The sequence below is a fragment of the Chiloscyllium punctatum genome, chromosome 4 (genome assembly GCF_047496795.1).
Source record: "Chiloscyllium punctatum isolate Juve2018m chromosome 4, sChiPun1.3, whole genome shotgun sequence".
Taxonomy (NCBI): Eukaryota; Metazoa; Chordata; class Chondrichthyes; order Orectolobiformes; family Hemiscylliidae; genus Chiloscyllium; species Chiloscyllium punctatum.
Window position 1 is genome coordinate 22003584 of NC_092742.1, and position 13525 is coordinate 22017108.

Consider the following 13525-nt stretch of genomic DNA (forward strand, 5'->3'; position numbering starts at 1 on the left):
AAGGAGCAGGAGAATCGACGTTTTGGGCCTTCCTGAAGAAGGGCTTATGCCCGAAATGTCGATTCTCCTGCTCCTTGGATGCTGCCTGACCTGCTGCGCTTTTCCAGCAACACATTTTTCAGCTACCCTCACTACTGTCACTGGCTTAGCTTCTTTTACTGCATCTTTTCCCATGTGCCTTTCTTTAACAACCAGCGCTATCACTTTGTGTGCCCCACTTTATCACAGTGGAAACATGTGAGGCCTTTCACTTCCTTTCCACCCTCTTGGGCTTCTTTTTTATCCTGTGGTAAATTCTTAACAGTGCTCTCTACGTTTGGTTTCGTAGTGTAGGATCTCCCAACTTCTTTCCCTCACAGGACGAAATTCTGGCCAGAAGCTGTCTCATGCACCACATGTACTCATCTGCTAATTCTGCTACCCGTCTCACTTCCTGAACTTTCTGTTCCTCCACGTGAATTCTTGCCATCTCTGGAAGTGAGTTTTTAAACTCCTTCAGCAGAATAATCTCTCGTCGAGCCTCAAAGGGTTCTATCTATTTTCAAAGCACGCACCCATCTATCAAAATGACGATGTTTAATTCTTTTGATTCCAGCATAAGTCTGACCTGGTTCTTTGTGATTCTGAGCTGCTATCTATATGCTTCTGGTGCCAATTTATAAGCACTTAAAACAGCCTGTTTAACTTCTTCATAATGTCAAGAGATCTGAGAGTGCGGTAAATACTTCACTAGCTCTGCCTACTAGTTTAGTCTGAACTAGCATTACCCCAAAATCCTCGGACCACTCCATCTGCCTCGTCAATTTTTCAAATTAAATAAAGAAGGCTTCAACGTCTTTCTCATCAAAATGTGGCAGTTTTGACATATTTGTGTATATCACTATCTTTTCTTTTAATCTCCATCCTGTTAACTTGACTTTGCTGACTAAGTCGCAACTTCTCAAGTTCAAACTCTCTTTTTGCTCAGATAAGTACATCTCTCTCTCTTCTTTCTCTCTCTTTCTCTCTCTCTCTGTCTCTCTCCTCTCTCTTTCTCTTTCTCTCTCCTCCTTTCTTACCTCTCTTTTTGTTTATCATCTAAGTCCATTTTCCTCAATTGTAATTTAAGTATTTCTACCTCTAATGCACTTGTCTGTGTCTCTGATGCACCTAAGTGTTTGAGTTGCTCCCTTACAATTTCAGCTTTATTTTTGTCTTTGGTTAAACTCAAATCTTTCTTATTTGCTAATTCTAAAGGCATGGCTTTTTTCTTTCCTTCTAAAAATTCTTGGCAAATTTGAGGATCATCCTCAAATCCCAGAACCCTTTTAGCAATTTTAAGAACAATTTCTCTCACTTTTAATTTAATCAACCACAAGTCACCGAAATTAAACAAATTGTCTCGCCTGCGTTTTATTTAAAGAATTGGGACACTAACCTGCAAGTGTTTAAATCTGCTGGTATTTTTCGTATTCCCAAATCTATTCAAATCTGTCTAAACCGGTTCAAATCACAAATCCAAGACCCAAACTGTTCAAATCGCAGACAAAAGCCCTCAAAGTATTCAAAGCCTGGATGAGCCCCCAATTGTTATGACACTGGGTATACCCTCCTGCTTAATTTAAACCAGCAACACAGAAAAGATTTATTATGTGCAGTAATCTGTGAAAATTCAAGAGACCAAGAACTATTTAACGTACCAATTAACAACTTTTTTTCTTAAAGTATAACAGAGAATAATTAACTAACAACTATTTTCACCTGCTTCCTCTAACCTATCTTTTACTTTTCCTTCTATACTACTAGTCAGATAAAACCCCTGATTAAGTTTTACTCAAAAATTCAAATTTCAAAACCAGCCAGCTGTTTTCTCTTTGCCAATTTGTTGTCACAATCATTGTCGATGTTTTTCTCTCTGCAACCCCTTCTCTCGACAGGTACCTCTCACACCGTTCTAGCTTGTGGTCTGTATCTGTTGATCTTTTGGCAGTTCTCTCCCAACTATTCAATTTTTCCCGGTCTTCCACCCGCAAAGCATCGGATTGTGTCATTGGCTTTTAATGTTGTCAATATACTAAATTCAAACTTGATTGGAGTTTAATTTTTTTTAATATAATTTAAGGTGATTGGCCTAATTCAAGTTTGATTTTGTCTCCAGGCAACCAGCTACACTAGCTGCTGGACCAAAAGATTACATTATATCTTGTTCAGAACACTTGGCGCTGTCAGGTAGTTCTGCGAGCTTTTAACTTTCTTAAAGGTACATTACACCTACATCTTCATAACACTAAGCAACACCCTATTTCTTCACCCATCATTGGTATGTAATGAAGCTATAAGGCCAGAGTATTGTACCCAGAGAACCATCACTTGTCACATTCTACTGATTTTAATCCTATTTGTTGGTCTCTAATCTCTGGAACAATTATTGTTGCATATCAGATCATTCTCAGTCTATTTGCAACTTTATCAGCTGATCGAAACATTGTGCACCAACCTTTTTCCTGTTCTTCAGTGGTGTTGACCTTACTTGAATCTGTTTTAAATATACGTCATAGGCAGAGCTTCCCTTTGCATGCACCGGTATCACACAAGGGTCTCCTAAGGGCTCTGTCTATACCTACGTTTAGAGAAATCTGCAACTGTAACTCAAATCTGAAAGAATGCAGTGTACCCTTACTGGATTACAAGTAAATTTTCAATTTCATACAGGTTATTTATTTTACTGAATCTATTGCTTTAAATGCAATGTTCCTATGTTAAGCAATGATTGCTTGTCCAGAATTTCAGCTGTCAGCTTATACTTCATATTTAGAATATTTGTCTTTCTGTGTACAGTAACAGGATTTGCTTCAGAATGACTTTCAGAGGGGGATTATTAATTATAAATGTCATGATTGAATACCATTCTTTTTAAGAGATAAAGGCAAGATCCATTTGTTTATCTTCTGTCACAGGAATTGTATTGTTTGTGCTAAGAACTCATTTGACTTCAGAGAAAAATTAATTATTTTTGAAATGCATATTTTGTATGTGGTTTGGATCATTATGTTTTGCAGTAACATTGAACATTATTTTCTTACAGATTGTAGTTATTATGCGAGGACTCCCTGGAAGTGGGAAGACGCATGTTGCTAAGCTCATCCGTGTGAGTATAACCATCTGTCAAATTATTTGAAAGTTTACAGTTCTATTATGTCATAAATCATGGGCTGTGAGCATAATTGGCTTGTCTGTATTTATTATGTACCCTTATTTGACCTTGATAAGGTGTGGTGATCTACCTTAAGACACTGCAGTGAATTTCATGTACTTGTACCCAAAGGGAATTCCAGGATTTTGACCCAGTGGCAGTGAAAGAACAGTTAATTAATTCTAAGTCAGAATGGTGTGTGACTTGGAGAGGAATAGCAGATGATGGTGTTCCATGCATCTGCATTCCTTGTCCGTCTAGGTGGTGGAGACCATGGGTTTCACTGGTAATGTTTGACAATGCTTGGTTGGTTCCTGCAGTGCATTGTGTAGATGGTACATACTTGTGCCACTTTGTGCTTGATTGATGAAGAGAGTGACTGTGGAAAGTTTAGGTGTCAATCAAGCTTTATCCTTGATGATTTTTGAGTTCTTGTGTTGTTAGAGCTTCACTCATCTGGGTTCGTGGAGATTATTCCATCACAATACGCCTAAGTTTTAGATGGTAGACAAGCACTGTTGAGTGAGGAAGTTAGTTATTTGCCACAAACCTCCAGCCTCAGACTTGATGTAGACACATTATTTATATTGTTCATTCTGTTCAGTATCTGATCAGTGGTAACCCCCAAGAATGTTGTTAGGAAGGATTCAGTGATGGTAATACCGTTGAGTGTATTGGGCAAATGTTCGATTCTCATTTTTTCGTGATAGTCTTGTTTGACACAAATCTCATTTATCAGCATAAGTTTAGTTGTTGTCCATGTTTTGCTGCACAAGAATATGGATTCCTTCACTGTCCAAGGAAGTGTGAATTGTGCAATCATTGCCCCTACTGCTCACCTAATGACATAGGAAGGTCATTGATGAAATGGCTGGAGGTGCTTGGGCCTAGGACACTGCCTTGAGTAATTTAAAGCTTTTGTGCCATAGTAGTAATTTCTTTACTCTTGGGCCAGCATAGCTGTTTTCAACTCCTGGCTACCCCAGACGTGTGTCATGTGTCTGAACAGGTTAAATAAAAATATTTACCCTGAGGAATTACTGCAATGATATTCTGGGACAGAGGTGATTGACCTTTAGCAATCGCACCAGTTTTCTTGTGGTATATATGTCATCAGAGAGCTTTCCTCTGATTTCCATTGATACCTGTTTCGTTAGAACTACTTAATGCCATGCTCAGTGAAATGCAGTCTGTCAAGGGCAGTTACTCTCAGTTGTGGAGTTCACCTGTTTTGTCTGTATTCAGACCAAAGATGTAATGAGATCAGAAGCTCGATGACCCTAATATTAGCCAAAAGAGGCATCAATGAGCAGGTTACTGCTATACAAGTGTTACTTGCAAGTTTGTGTCTCAGCTACTGAGAAGAATGAATAGCTCTGTGCCATGCAAACCAAGAAGACCCTAGCTAGTTGATGTCAACCGGAATGGGCAACTTACTTTTGTCTCAGCATCGAGGCTTCTTCAACAGCAGATTCTGAGTATTCCAGCGTTCGTCATTTTAATATGCTTTTCCCAAACGGAAATTGATATGAGACGAACTTTGCTGTGATTTTTACTTATTTTCATCTAATCTATGACTTAGGTCATTTTTACTGGTTCCAAAAGTAAAGCGTGTTATAAAACTTTTCACTTTTTCTTTTAAATGTGTGCGACACTAAATTGCTAGTCTATTCTATTCTTCAGCATTCCTGATTAGAAAAGGTGAGGCAGCATATCTGCCCTGTTTGTAATTCAGTTCTTACTTGGCGTATATGCTTGTACATGTGTTCCCTTTGATTGCACCTGAAAGTGCGACATGAGTAGTGTTTTGATTACAGAAAGCATCACTGCTTTACTTAGAGAGGATATTCCGGGGGGATCGTCAAGTAACACTTTATAGGTGGAACTGAGAAATAAGAAAGGGGTAATCACCTTGATGGAATTGTACTGTTGGCACCACCAATTGTCATAAGAACTAGGAACAGGGGTTGGCCATCTGGCCTTTTGAGCCTGCTCCATTATTCAGTAAGGTCATGGCTCATCTTTTTGTGGTCTCAGATCCACTTACCCGCCCTTTCACCGTATCCCTTAATTCCTTCATTGTTCAAAAAATTATCGATCTTCGCTTTAAAAACATTTACTGAAGTAGCGTCAGCTACTTCACTGGGCAAGGAATTCCATAGGTTCACAACCCTCTGGGTGAAGAAGTTCCTTCTTAATTCATTCCTAAATCTGCTCTGCCTAATTTTGAGGTTATGCCTTGTCCTTGTTTCACCTGCAAGTGGAAACGTTCTCTCTCCATCTAACTTATCTATTCCCTTCATAATTTTATATGTTTCTATAAGATCTCCCCTCATTCTTCTAAATTCCAGTGAATATAATCCCAGTCTACTCAGTCTCTCCTCATAAACCAACCCTGTCAACTCCGGAATCAGCACAGTGAACTTCCTCTTCACCCCTCTAGTGCCAGTACATCCTTTCGCAAGTAAGGAGACTAAGACTGCATGCAGAACTCTGGGTGTGGCGTCACCAGCACCCTATACAGCTGTAACATAATCTCCCTGCTTTTAAACGCAATCCCAACAGCAGTGAAGGACAAAATTCCATTTGCCTTCCCAATTACCTGTTGTACCTGCAGACCAACCTTCTGTGATTCATGCACAAAGACACCCAGGTCCCTCTGTATAGCAGCATGCTGTAACTTTTACCATTTAAGTAATAGTCCTTTTTACTATTACTCCTACCAAAATGTGTGACTTTACATTTATTAACATTGTATTCCATCTGCGAGACCTTTGTCCACTCATTTAAAGTATCTATGTTCCTGTGCAGGAACTTGAGGAGCAAATATGTAGGGAGATCTCAGATATCTGTCAGAATAATGGGGGTTGTAATAGTAGAAATTCAAAGTTTGGGAGAAGATTTGTAGCTTGGGTGCTCGTTGTTGTGGTTGTGTTCGCCGAGCTGGGAATTTGTCTTGCAAACGTTTCGTCCCCTGTCTAGGTGACATCCTCAGTGCTTGGGAGCCTCCTGTGAAGCGCTTCTGTGCTGTTTCCTCCGGCATTTATAGTGGCCTGTCTCTGCCGCTTCCGGTTGTCAGTTCGAGCTGTCCGCTGTAGTGGCCGGTATATTGGGTCCAGGTCGATGTGTTTGTTGATAGAGTCTGTGGATGAGTGCCATGCCTCTAGGAATTCCCTGGCTGTTCTCTGTTTGGCTTGCCCTATAATGGTAGTGTTGTCCCAGTCAAATTCATGTTGCTTGTCGTCTGTGTGTGTGGCTACTAAGGATAGCTGGTCGTGTCGTTTCGTGGCTAGTTGGTGTTCGTGTATATGGATCGTTAACTGTCTTCCTGTTTGTCCGATGTAGTGTTTCACTACTAGCCACAAAACGACACGACCAACTATCCTTAGTAGCCACACACACAGACGACAAGCAACATGAATTCGACAGGGGCAACACTACCATTATAGGGCAAGCCAAACAGAGAACAGCCAGGGAATTCCTCGAGGCATGGCACTCATCCACAGACTCTATCAACAAACACATCGACCTGGACCCAATATACCGGCCACTACAGCGGACAGCTCGAACTGACAACTGGAAGCGGCAGAGACAGGCCACTATAAATGCAGGAGGAAACAGCACAGAAGCACTTCACAGGAGGCTCCCAAGCACTGAGGATGTCACCTAGACAGGGGACGAAATGTTTGCAAGACAAATTCCCAGCTCGGCGAACAGAACCACAACAATAGTAGAAGTTTTCAACTTTAGAGTGGGGCTGCCAGTGTTAAGGACTTGGATGGGGAGAAACTTGTTATATGTGTTCAAGAAAATTTTCTTTATCAATATGCACTTACTAGAGAAGGAGCAGAACTTGGCCTTAGGAAATAAGGCAGAGCAAGTGACTGCAGTATTAGTGGGGGAGCACTTTGGGACCAGTGACCATAATCCTATTACTTTTAAAATAGTTATGGAAAAGGATAAGCCTTGCATAGAAGTTCTAAATTAAGGCCATGTTTTGCTCCTTCTGTAGTAGGTACATATTGATAAACAAGTCCAATTTGAAGGTACTAGACAGGAGCTTTCAAAAGTTAATTGGGGAGGCTGTTCACAGGCCAAGGAATGACTGGTGTGTGGGAGGTTTTCAAAAGTGAGATAACAAGAGTTTCGCGACTGCATGTTCCTGTTAGAGTGAAGGGCAAAGATGATAGGAGTAGGGAACGCTGGATGACTAGAGATAATGGGACTGTGGTCAACAGAACGGTGGAGGTATATTTCAAATATAAATGTCTGGGATCAGGTGATTCCCATGAGAAATATAGGACTAAAGTATAGTACACTAAAGAGGGAAATGAAGAGGGCAAAAAAGGGATAATAGATTGCTTTGGTCGATAGGGTTAAGGAGAATCCAAATAGATTTTACAAGTATATTAAGGGTTACTAGGGAGAGAATAGGGCCCATTCAAGATCAATTAAGCCATCTATGTGTGGAACCATAGGAGATGGAAGAGATACTAAAGAGATAAAATATTTTGCATTGGTATTTCCTGTGGAGAAAGGTGTAGAAACTAGGGGAACTGAGAGAAATAAATAATGATGTCATAAAAAGAATCCTTATTACAGAAGAGGAAGTCTGGAAGTCTGAACACACAAAGGTAATTAATCCTCAGGACCTGATCAAGTATATCCCAGGACATAATGCAAAGCAAGGGAAGAAATTGTAGGGCCCCTAGCAGAGATATTTGTGTCATCGACAACCACGGGTGAGGTGTTGGAAGACTGGAAGGTGACCAATATTGTGCCGTTATTTTAGAAAGGCAGCAATGAAAAGCCTAGAAACTATAGATCAGTGAGCCTGACATCAATGGTGGGTACATCGTTGGAGGGGATTCTGAGAGACAGGATTTACATGCACTTGGAGAGGCAAAGACTGATTAGGGATAGTCAGCATGGCTTTGTACTTCGAAAATTGTGTCTCACAAATTGGATTGAGGTTGTTGAGGATGTGACCAATAGGACAGATGAGAACAGAGCAGTATACTTTGTCTAAATGAGCTCGTTAGGCCGTTGACATGGTTGACTGTTTTGTTAGGTTAAATCACATGAGATACAGGGAAAGCTAGCCAATTGAATACAAAATTGACTTGGCAGTAGGAGACAGGTAGTTGTGGGTAGAGAGTTATTTTCGGTCTGGAGGCCTATGACTAACCGAGTTTTTCAACGATCAGAGCTGGACCCACTGTTGTTTGTAATTTATTTAAATGGATGAGAACATAGGAGGCATTGTTAGTAAGTTTTCAGGTAACACCAAAATTGGTGGTATAATGGACAGTGAAGAAGGTTATTTAAGAATACAACAGGATCTTGATCAGTTGGGCCAAGGAGTGACAAATGGAACTTAATTTGCATAAATGCAAGGTGTTGCATTTTGTAGAACAAACCGGGCAGGATTTGGACAGTTAATGGTAGGTCCCTGTGAAGTATTGTCAAACAGAGGGACCTCGGGGTGCAGGTGCATAGTTCCTTAAAATCATGTCTGAGGTAATCAGGGTGATAAAGAAGGTGTTTAGCACACTTGCCTTCACTGGTCAGAGCATTGAGTATAGGAGTTGGGACATCATGCAGCTGCTGTGTAGGGCACTGAAGAGGCCACTTTTGAAATACTGCATACAGTTCTGATTGTCCTGCTATAAGAGAGATGTTATTAAACTGGAAATGGTGCAGAAAAGATTTATAAGGATGACACACAAATTCATGAAGCATTGCATATTTTAAATTGCAACATTTAAAAGGCATCTGGATATTTGAATAGGAAGGGTTTAGAGGGATATGGGCCAAGTCTGGCAAATGGAACTAGATTAGGTTGGAATAGCTGGTAGGCATGGACAGGTTGGACTGAAGGGTCTGTTTCCATGCTATACATCTCTATGACTCTGTGTTGCTGGGACTGAGAGTTTTGAGCTATCCGAAGAGGCTGGATAGGCTCGGTCTTTTTTCCCTGACGTGTATGACGTTGAGGTGAATTGTCAAGGTCTTATTCCGAGGGTAGGGGAGTCTAAAACCAGAGGGCATAGGTTTAAGAGGAAAGATTTAAAAGTGAGCTGAGGAGCAGTTTTATTTTCCACATAGGGTGGTGCATACATGGAATTTACTGCCAGAGAAAAAGTGATAGAGGCAGGTACAATTACAACATTTAAAAGCCATTTGGACCGATACATGAGTAGAAAGGATTGAGGGATATGGGCTAAACGCAGATAACTGGGACTAGTTTGGTTTGGGAAACCTGGTTGGCATGGATGAATTGGACTGAAGAGTCTGTTTCTGTCCTGTATGACTCTTTGACTCTAAATGTACTTTAAGGGATTGTCTTTGGGGAGTCTAGAGATGAATTTCTTGTCCCAGTGTCTGACTTGCCCTTTATCCACTTTATTTACATGACTGAATCAGGCTTTGATGAATGATTATCATCATCACAGTTGATGGTCATGATGGGGGATTCTGTGATTTTAATATTGAGATTCTCTCTGGTTAGAAGCAGTTATTGCCTGGCATTCCTATGGTTTGATTTTATGAAGGTGTAGGTGTGTGCTATATATTTGAGAGAGACTGGAAGTTGGCACAGGCTTAGAGAGGCATGCAATGTGCTGAAAGAATTAGAATTTAATATTTGACTGCGAAACCAATTGTGCAGGTGAGTTGCCATGATACAAGAACAAATTCAAATTTGGCCAATCATTTTAAATTATGCCCCAGATACCAAAATCCATTCGAGTTTGAATTTAGTATTTTGACAACATCAAACTAGTGAAATGATCCAATGTTTTGGAGTATAAAACCGGACATATTGAACAGTTAGGGGGAGAACTGCCAAGAAATCCAACAAGCATAGACTGCTAGCTGAATAGCTGTCTGAAAAGTACCTGTTCATATGAAAGACCTGGAAGCAGAATACTAAAGAAAGGATGATAGAGGAAAATCTACAGAGGAAGATATAAAGAGAAGATTCAACAGCTGGCTAGTTTTGAAATTTGAATTTATTTTGTAAATCCTGTTTGGTGTTTTTATCAGACCTGTATTATAGAGTGGGCAAAGAGAAAGGAATTGTAAATAGCTGTTAAGAAATAAAATTGTTAAATAGTGACCTCTGGGATAGTTCTTTGCCTCTCAAAATTTAACAGATTATGGGGCAAGGTGAACTTCTCGGTGTGTCAGGTTTAAATTAGCAGAGGGATTTACCCCATGTCGTGACACCTGGGTATGACTTTCTACTTAACAGCCCAAGCCTAAATATTATCTAGGCCTTGCTGCATATGCAGAGGGTCTGCTTTAGTATCTGCAAAATTGCAAATGGTTCTGAACGCTGTGCAGTCGTCATTGAATACCTCACTTCTGACCTTATGATAAAGGAACGTCATCAAAGCAGTTGAAAATGATTGCTGCTTGAACATTCCCCTTAGATGCTCTGTCAGCGATGTCCAGGGACTGAGATGAAGGCCTCCAGTTATCACAACCATCTCCATTTGTGCTCTGTTTGGTCTCAATCAGCAGAGAGTTTTCCTGTCTTCGTGTTGGCATCAAATTACCTAAGGCTTCTCGTGCCACACTGCATCAAGGGTATTCACGTTAATCTGAAGTCAGTTATATTTCCATTTTTAGTCTAAGGTTTTATTGAGATCAGGAGCCAAGTGCTATTGGCAGAACACAAAGTGAGCATCTGTGAATAGATTATTGCTGTGTAAATTCCAGTTGATTATACAGTTAACAACTCTTTCCACCATTTCACTGATGGTTGAAAGTAGATTTAGTATGGTATTTGATTTTATTGGATTTGTCCATCTTTTTGGGGATAGAACTATCTTCGGCAATTTTCCATGTTGAGGGGTCAACATCAGAGTTGCTAGTATAATGGGACATCTTTGCTGTTGGAATGGCTAGTTTCTGGAGCATAAGCTTTCCATGGTAGTGCTAGGGTGTTGACAGGACCTTTGATGCCTCCAGTGTCTTCAGCTGTTTTTTGATATCATGTGAAATGAATTGAATTGGCTGATAACGAGCATCTGTGATGTTGGGGATCTTGGGAGGAGGCCAGAGTGGATCATCCACTGATATTTCTGTCTGAAGATGGTTGCAAATATTTAAGCCTTATCTTTTGTACTGACGTATTGGCCTCCTCCATCATTTAGAATGGAGATTTTTTATGGAGGCTCTTCTGCCAGCTTATTCTTTTATTGTTTGCCACCATTCATGACCGGATGTGGTAGGAGTGCAGTACTGGAGTGGGCAGCACGGTGGCACCGTGGTTAGCACTGCTGCCTCACAGCGCCGGAGACCCGGGTTCAATTCCCGCCTCAGGCGACTGACTGTGTGGAGTTTGCACGTTCTCCCCGTGTCTGCGTGGGTTTCCTCCGGGTGCTCCGGTTTCCTCCCACAGTCCAAAGATGTGCAGGTCAGGTGAATTGGCCATGCTAAATTGCCCGTAGTGTTAGGTAAGGGGTCGATGTAGATGTAGGGGTATGGGTGGGTACGCATCGGCGGGGCGGTGTGGACTTGTTGGGCCGAAGGGCCTGTTTCCACACTGTAAGTAATCTAATCTAATCTAATCTATTTACATCTGATTTGTTGATCAAAGAATTGTTTGGCTCTGTGTCTAAATACTAAAATCTCTCCAAAATAACTTCGAACTTTTGAATAGGAATTTCTGTTTTGACAAGTTCTGTTTTTTAACTTCATCAAAGGTACAATATTGAATTGTGTTTGTCCTTTAAAGGTAGGTAATAAATTAGAACCATTTTGGAAAGTATCTTTTTTGTGAACTTAAGTATTTATGTCTCTGTGCTTATTTTTTAGGATAAGGAGGTGGAGTATGGAGGAGCTGCGCCACGAGTTCTCAGCCTGGATGATTACTTCATGACTGAGGTAGAAAAAGTAGTCAAAGACCCAGACAGTGGCAAGCGAATCAAAAAGAAGGTAAGCATTGAGAAAATTAGTTATAACTATATTTTGTTTCAATCAGAACGAACCGTACTGGAATCACTGATGGCATCAAGATATGCTTTTGATCTTTGAAGCTTGAAATTAAAACTCTCTTTCTAAATAAAAAGATATAAAAGAAAATTGTTGGCCATGTGGTTTCCAAAATGAAAAAAGTTTCTTTGGTGAATGTGGGGCCACGGGACAAAACAGAAATTTGCAGATGGATTAGGTTTTAGAAGTTGATACATCTTTTACTTGAGAACTTGTATTTAAACAGCAGCTTCCATGTTTTTATATGCATCATAGAAACTATAGCCATTGAACTCTTCTGTAACTACAATGCCAAGATCAACAAAGATTTATAATCTCCAAGTTAATAATTTTCTTGCATTTGCTCAATGGCCGTAAGATGCAGGAGTAGAAGTCAGCCATTTATCCCATCAAGTCTGCTCCGTTGTTCTGTGAAATCAGGCTGATCTGATAATGCTTAACTCCACTTTCTTGTCGTTTCCTTACAACCCTTGATTCCCTTACTGATTTTAAAAATTGCCTCTCTTGGCCTCCAGCATACTTAACATCCTCCACAGCCCTCTGTGATAAGGAATTCAACAGATTCATAACCCTCAGAAGAAATTCGTCCTCACCTCTGTCTTAAATGTGCAATTCTTTATTCTGAGGTTATGTCCTCTGATCCTAGACTCTATCACAAAGGGCAACAACCTCTCCATTTCTACCTATCAAGTCCTGCGAGAATCTTAATTGATTCATTCTTCTAAATTCCAATAAGTTCAAACCTACTTGGCCTCATCTCAAAACTCAGCACCTCCATACCCAAAATCAGCCAAGTGAACCTTCTCTGAACTGTCTCAAGTGCCAGTAGATCTTTCCTTAGATAAGGTGTACAAAACTGTTCAGTGTTCCAGCTTTGGTCAGTTGAATGCCTTGTATAGTTTTTGCAAAACCTCCTTGCTTTTATATACTCCATTCAGAAACATAAAGGCCAACGTTGCATTTGCCTTCTCTACTATGCATTGAACTTGGACAATAACTTTGTGTGATTCATGCATGAGGACTCCCAAATCCTTGTTTTACAGCTTGCTTTCTGCAACCTTACTCCATTTAAATAATATTCAGCTCCTCCTCTTCATAAAGTGCATAACATTTTCCTACATTATATTCCACCTGCCAAGTCTTTTGCCCACTTGGTTAAACTGTCTGTATCCCTCTGCAGACTCTGTGTTATCCTCACCATTTGCTTTCCCATCTACTTTTGTGTCTTCTGCAAACTAAGCTAAAGACATTGACTTCCCTCAGTCATCAATATATTTTAGAAATAATGGAGCCTCCGGCACTTAATTCCTGTGGTATTCTACTAGTTTCGGGTTGTCAAAAAAAAAGTCA

The 13525-nt window shown here is 40.3% G+C and overlaps 1 protein-coding gene across 5 annotated transcripts in view; it reads left to right on the plus strand.

Annotated features, from left to right (window-relative positions):
* Nucleotides 1-13525, plus strand: part of ylpm1 (YLP motif containing 1) — a 147054-nt gene that overhangs the window by 83486 nt on the left and 50043 nt on the right. For all 5 annotated transcript variants that reach the window (XM_072568233.1, XM_072568229.1, XM_072568230.1 and 2 more), the window contains 2 exons: nt 3065-3127; nt 11999-12118. In XM_072568233.1, the coding sequence (XP_072424334.1) occupies nt 3065-3127; nt 11999-12118 (183 nt within the window). The remainder of the gene's footprint in view (nt 1-3064; nt 3128-11998; nt 12119-13525) is intronic.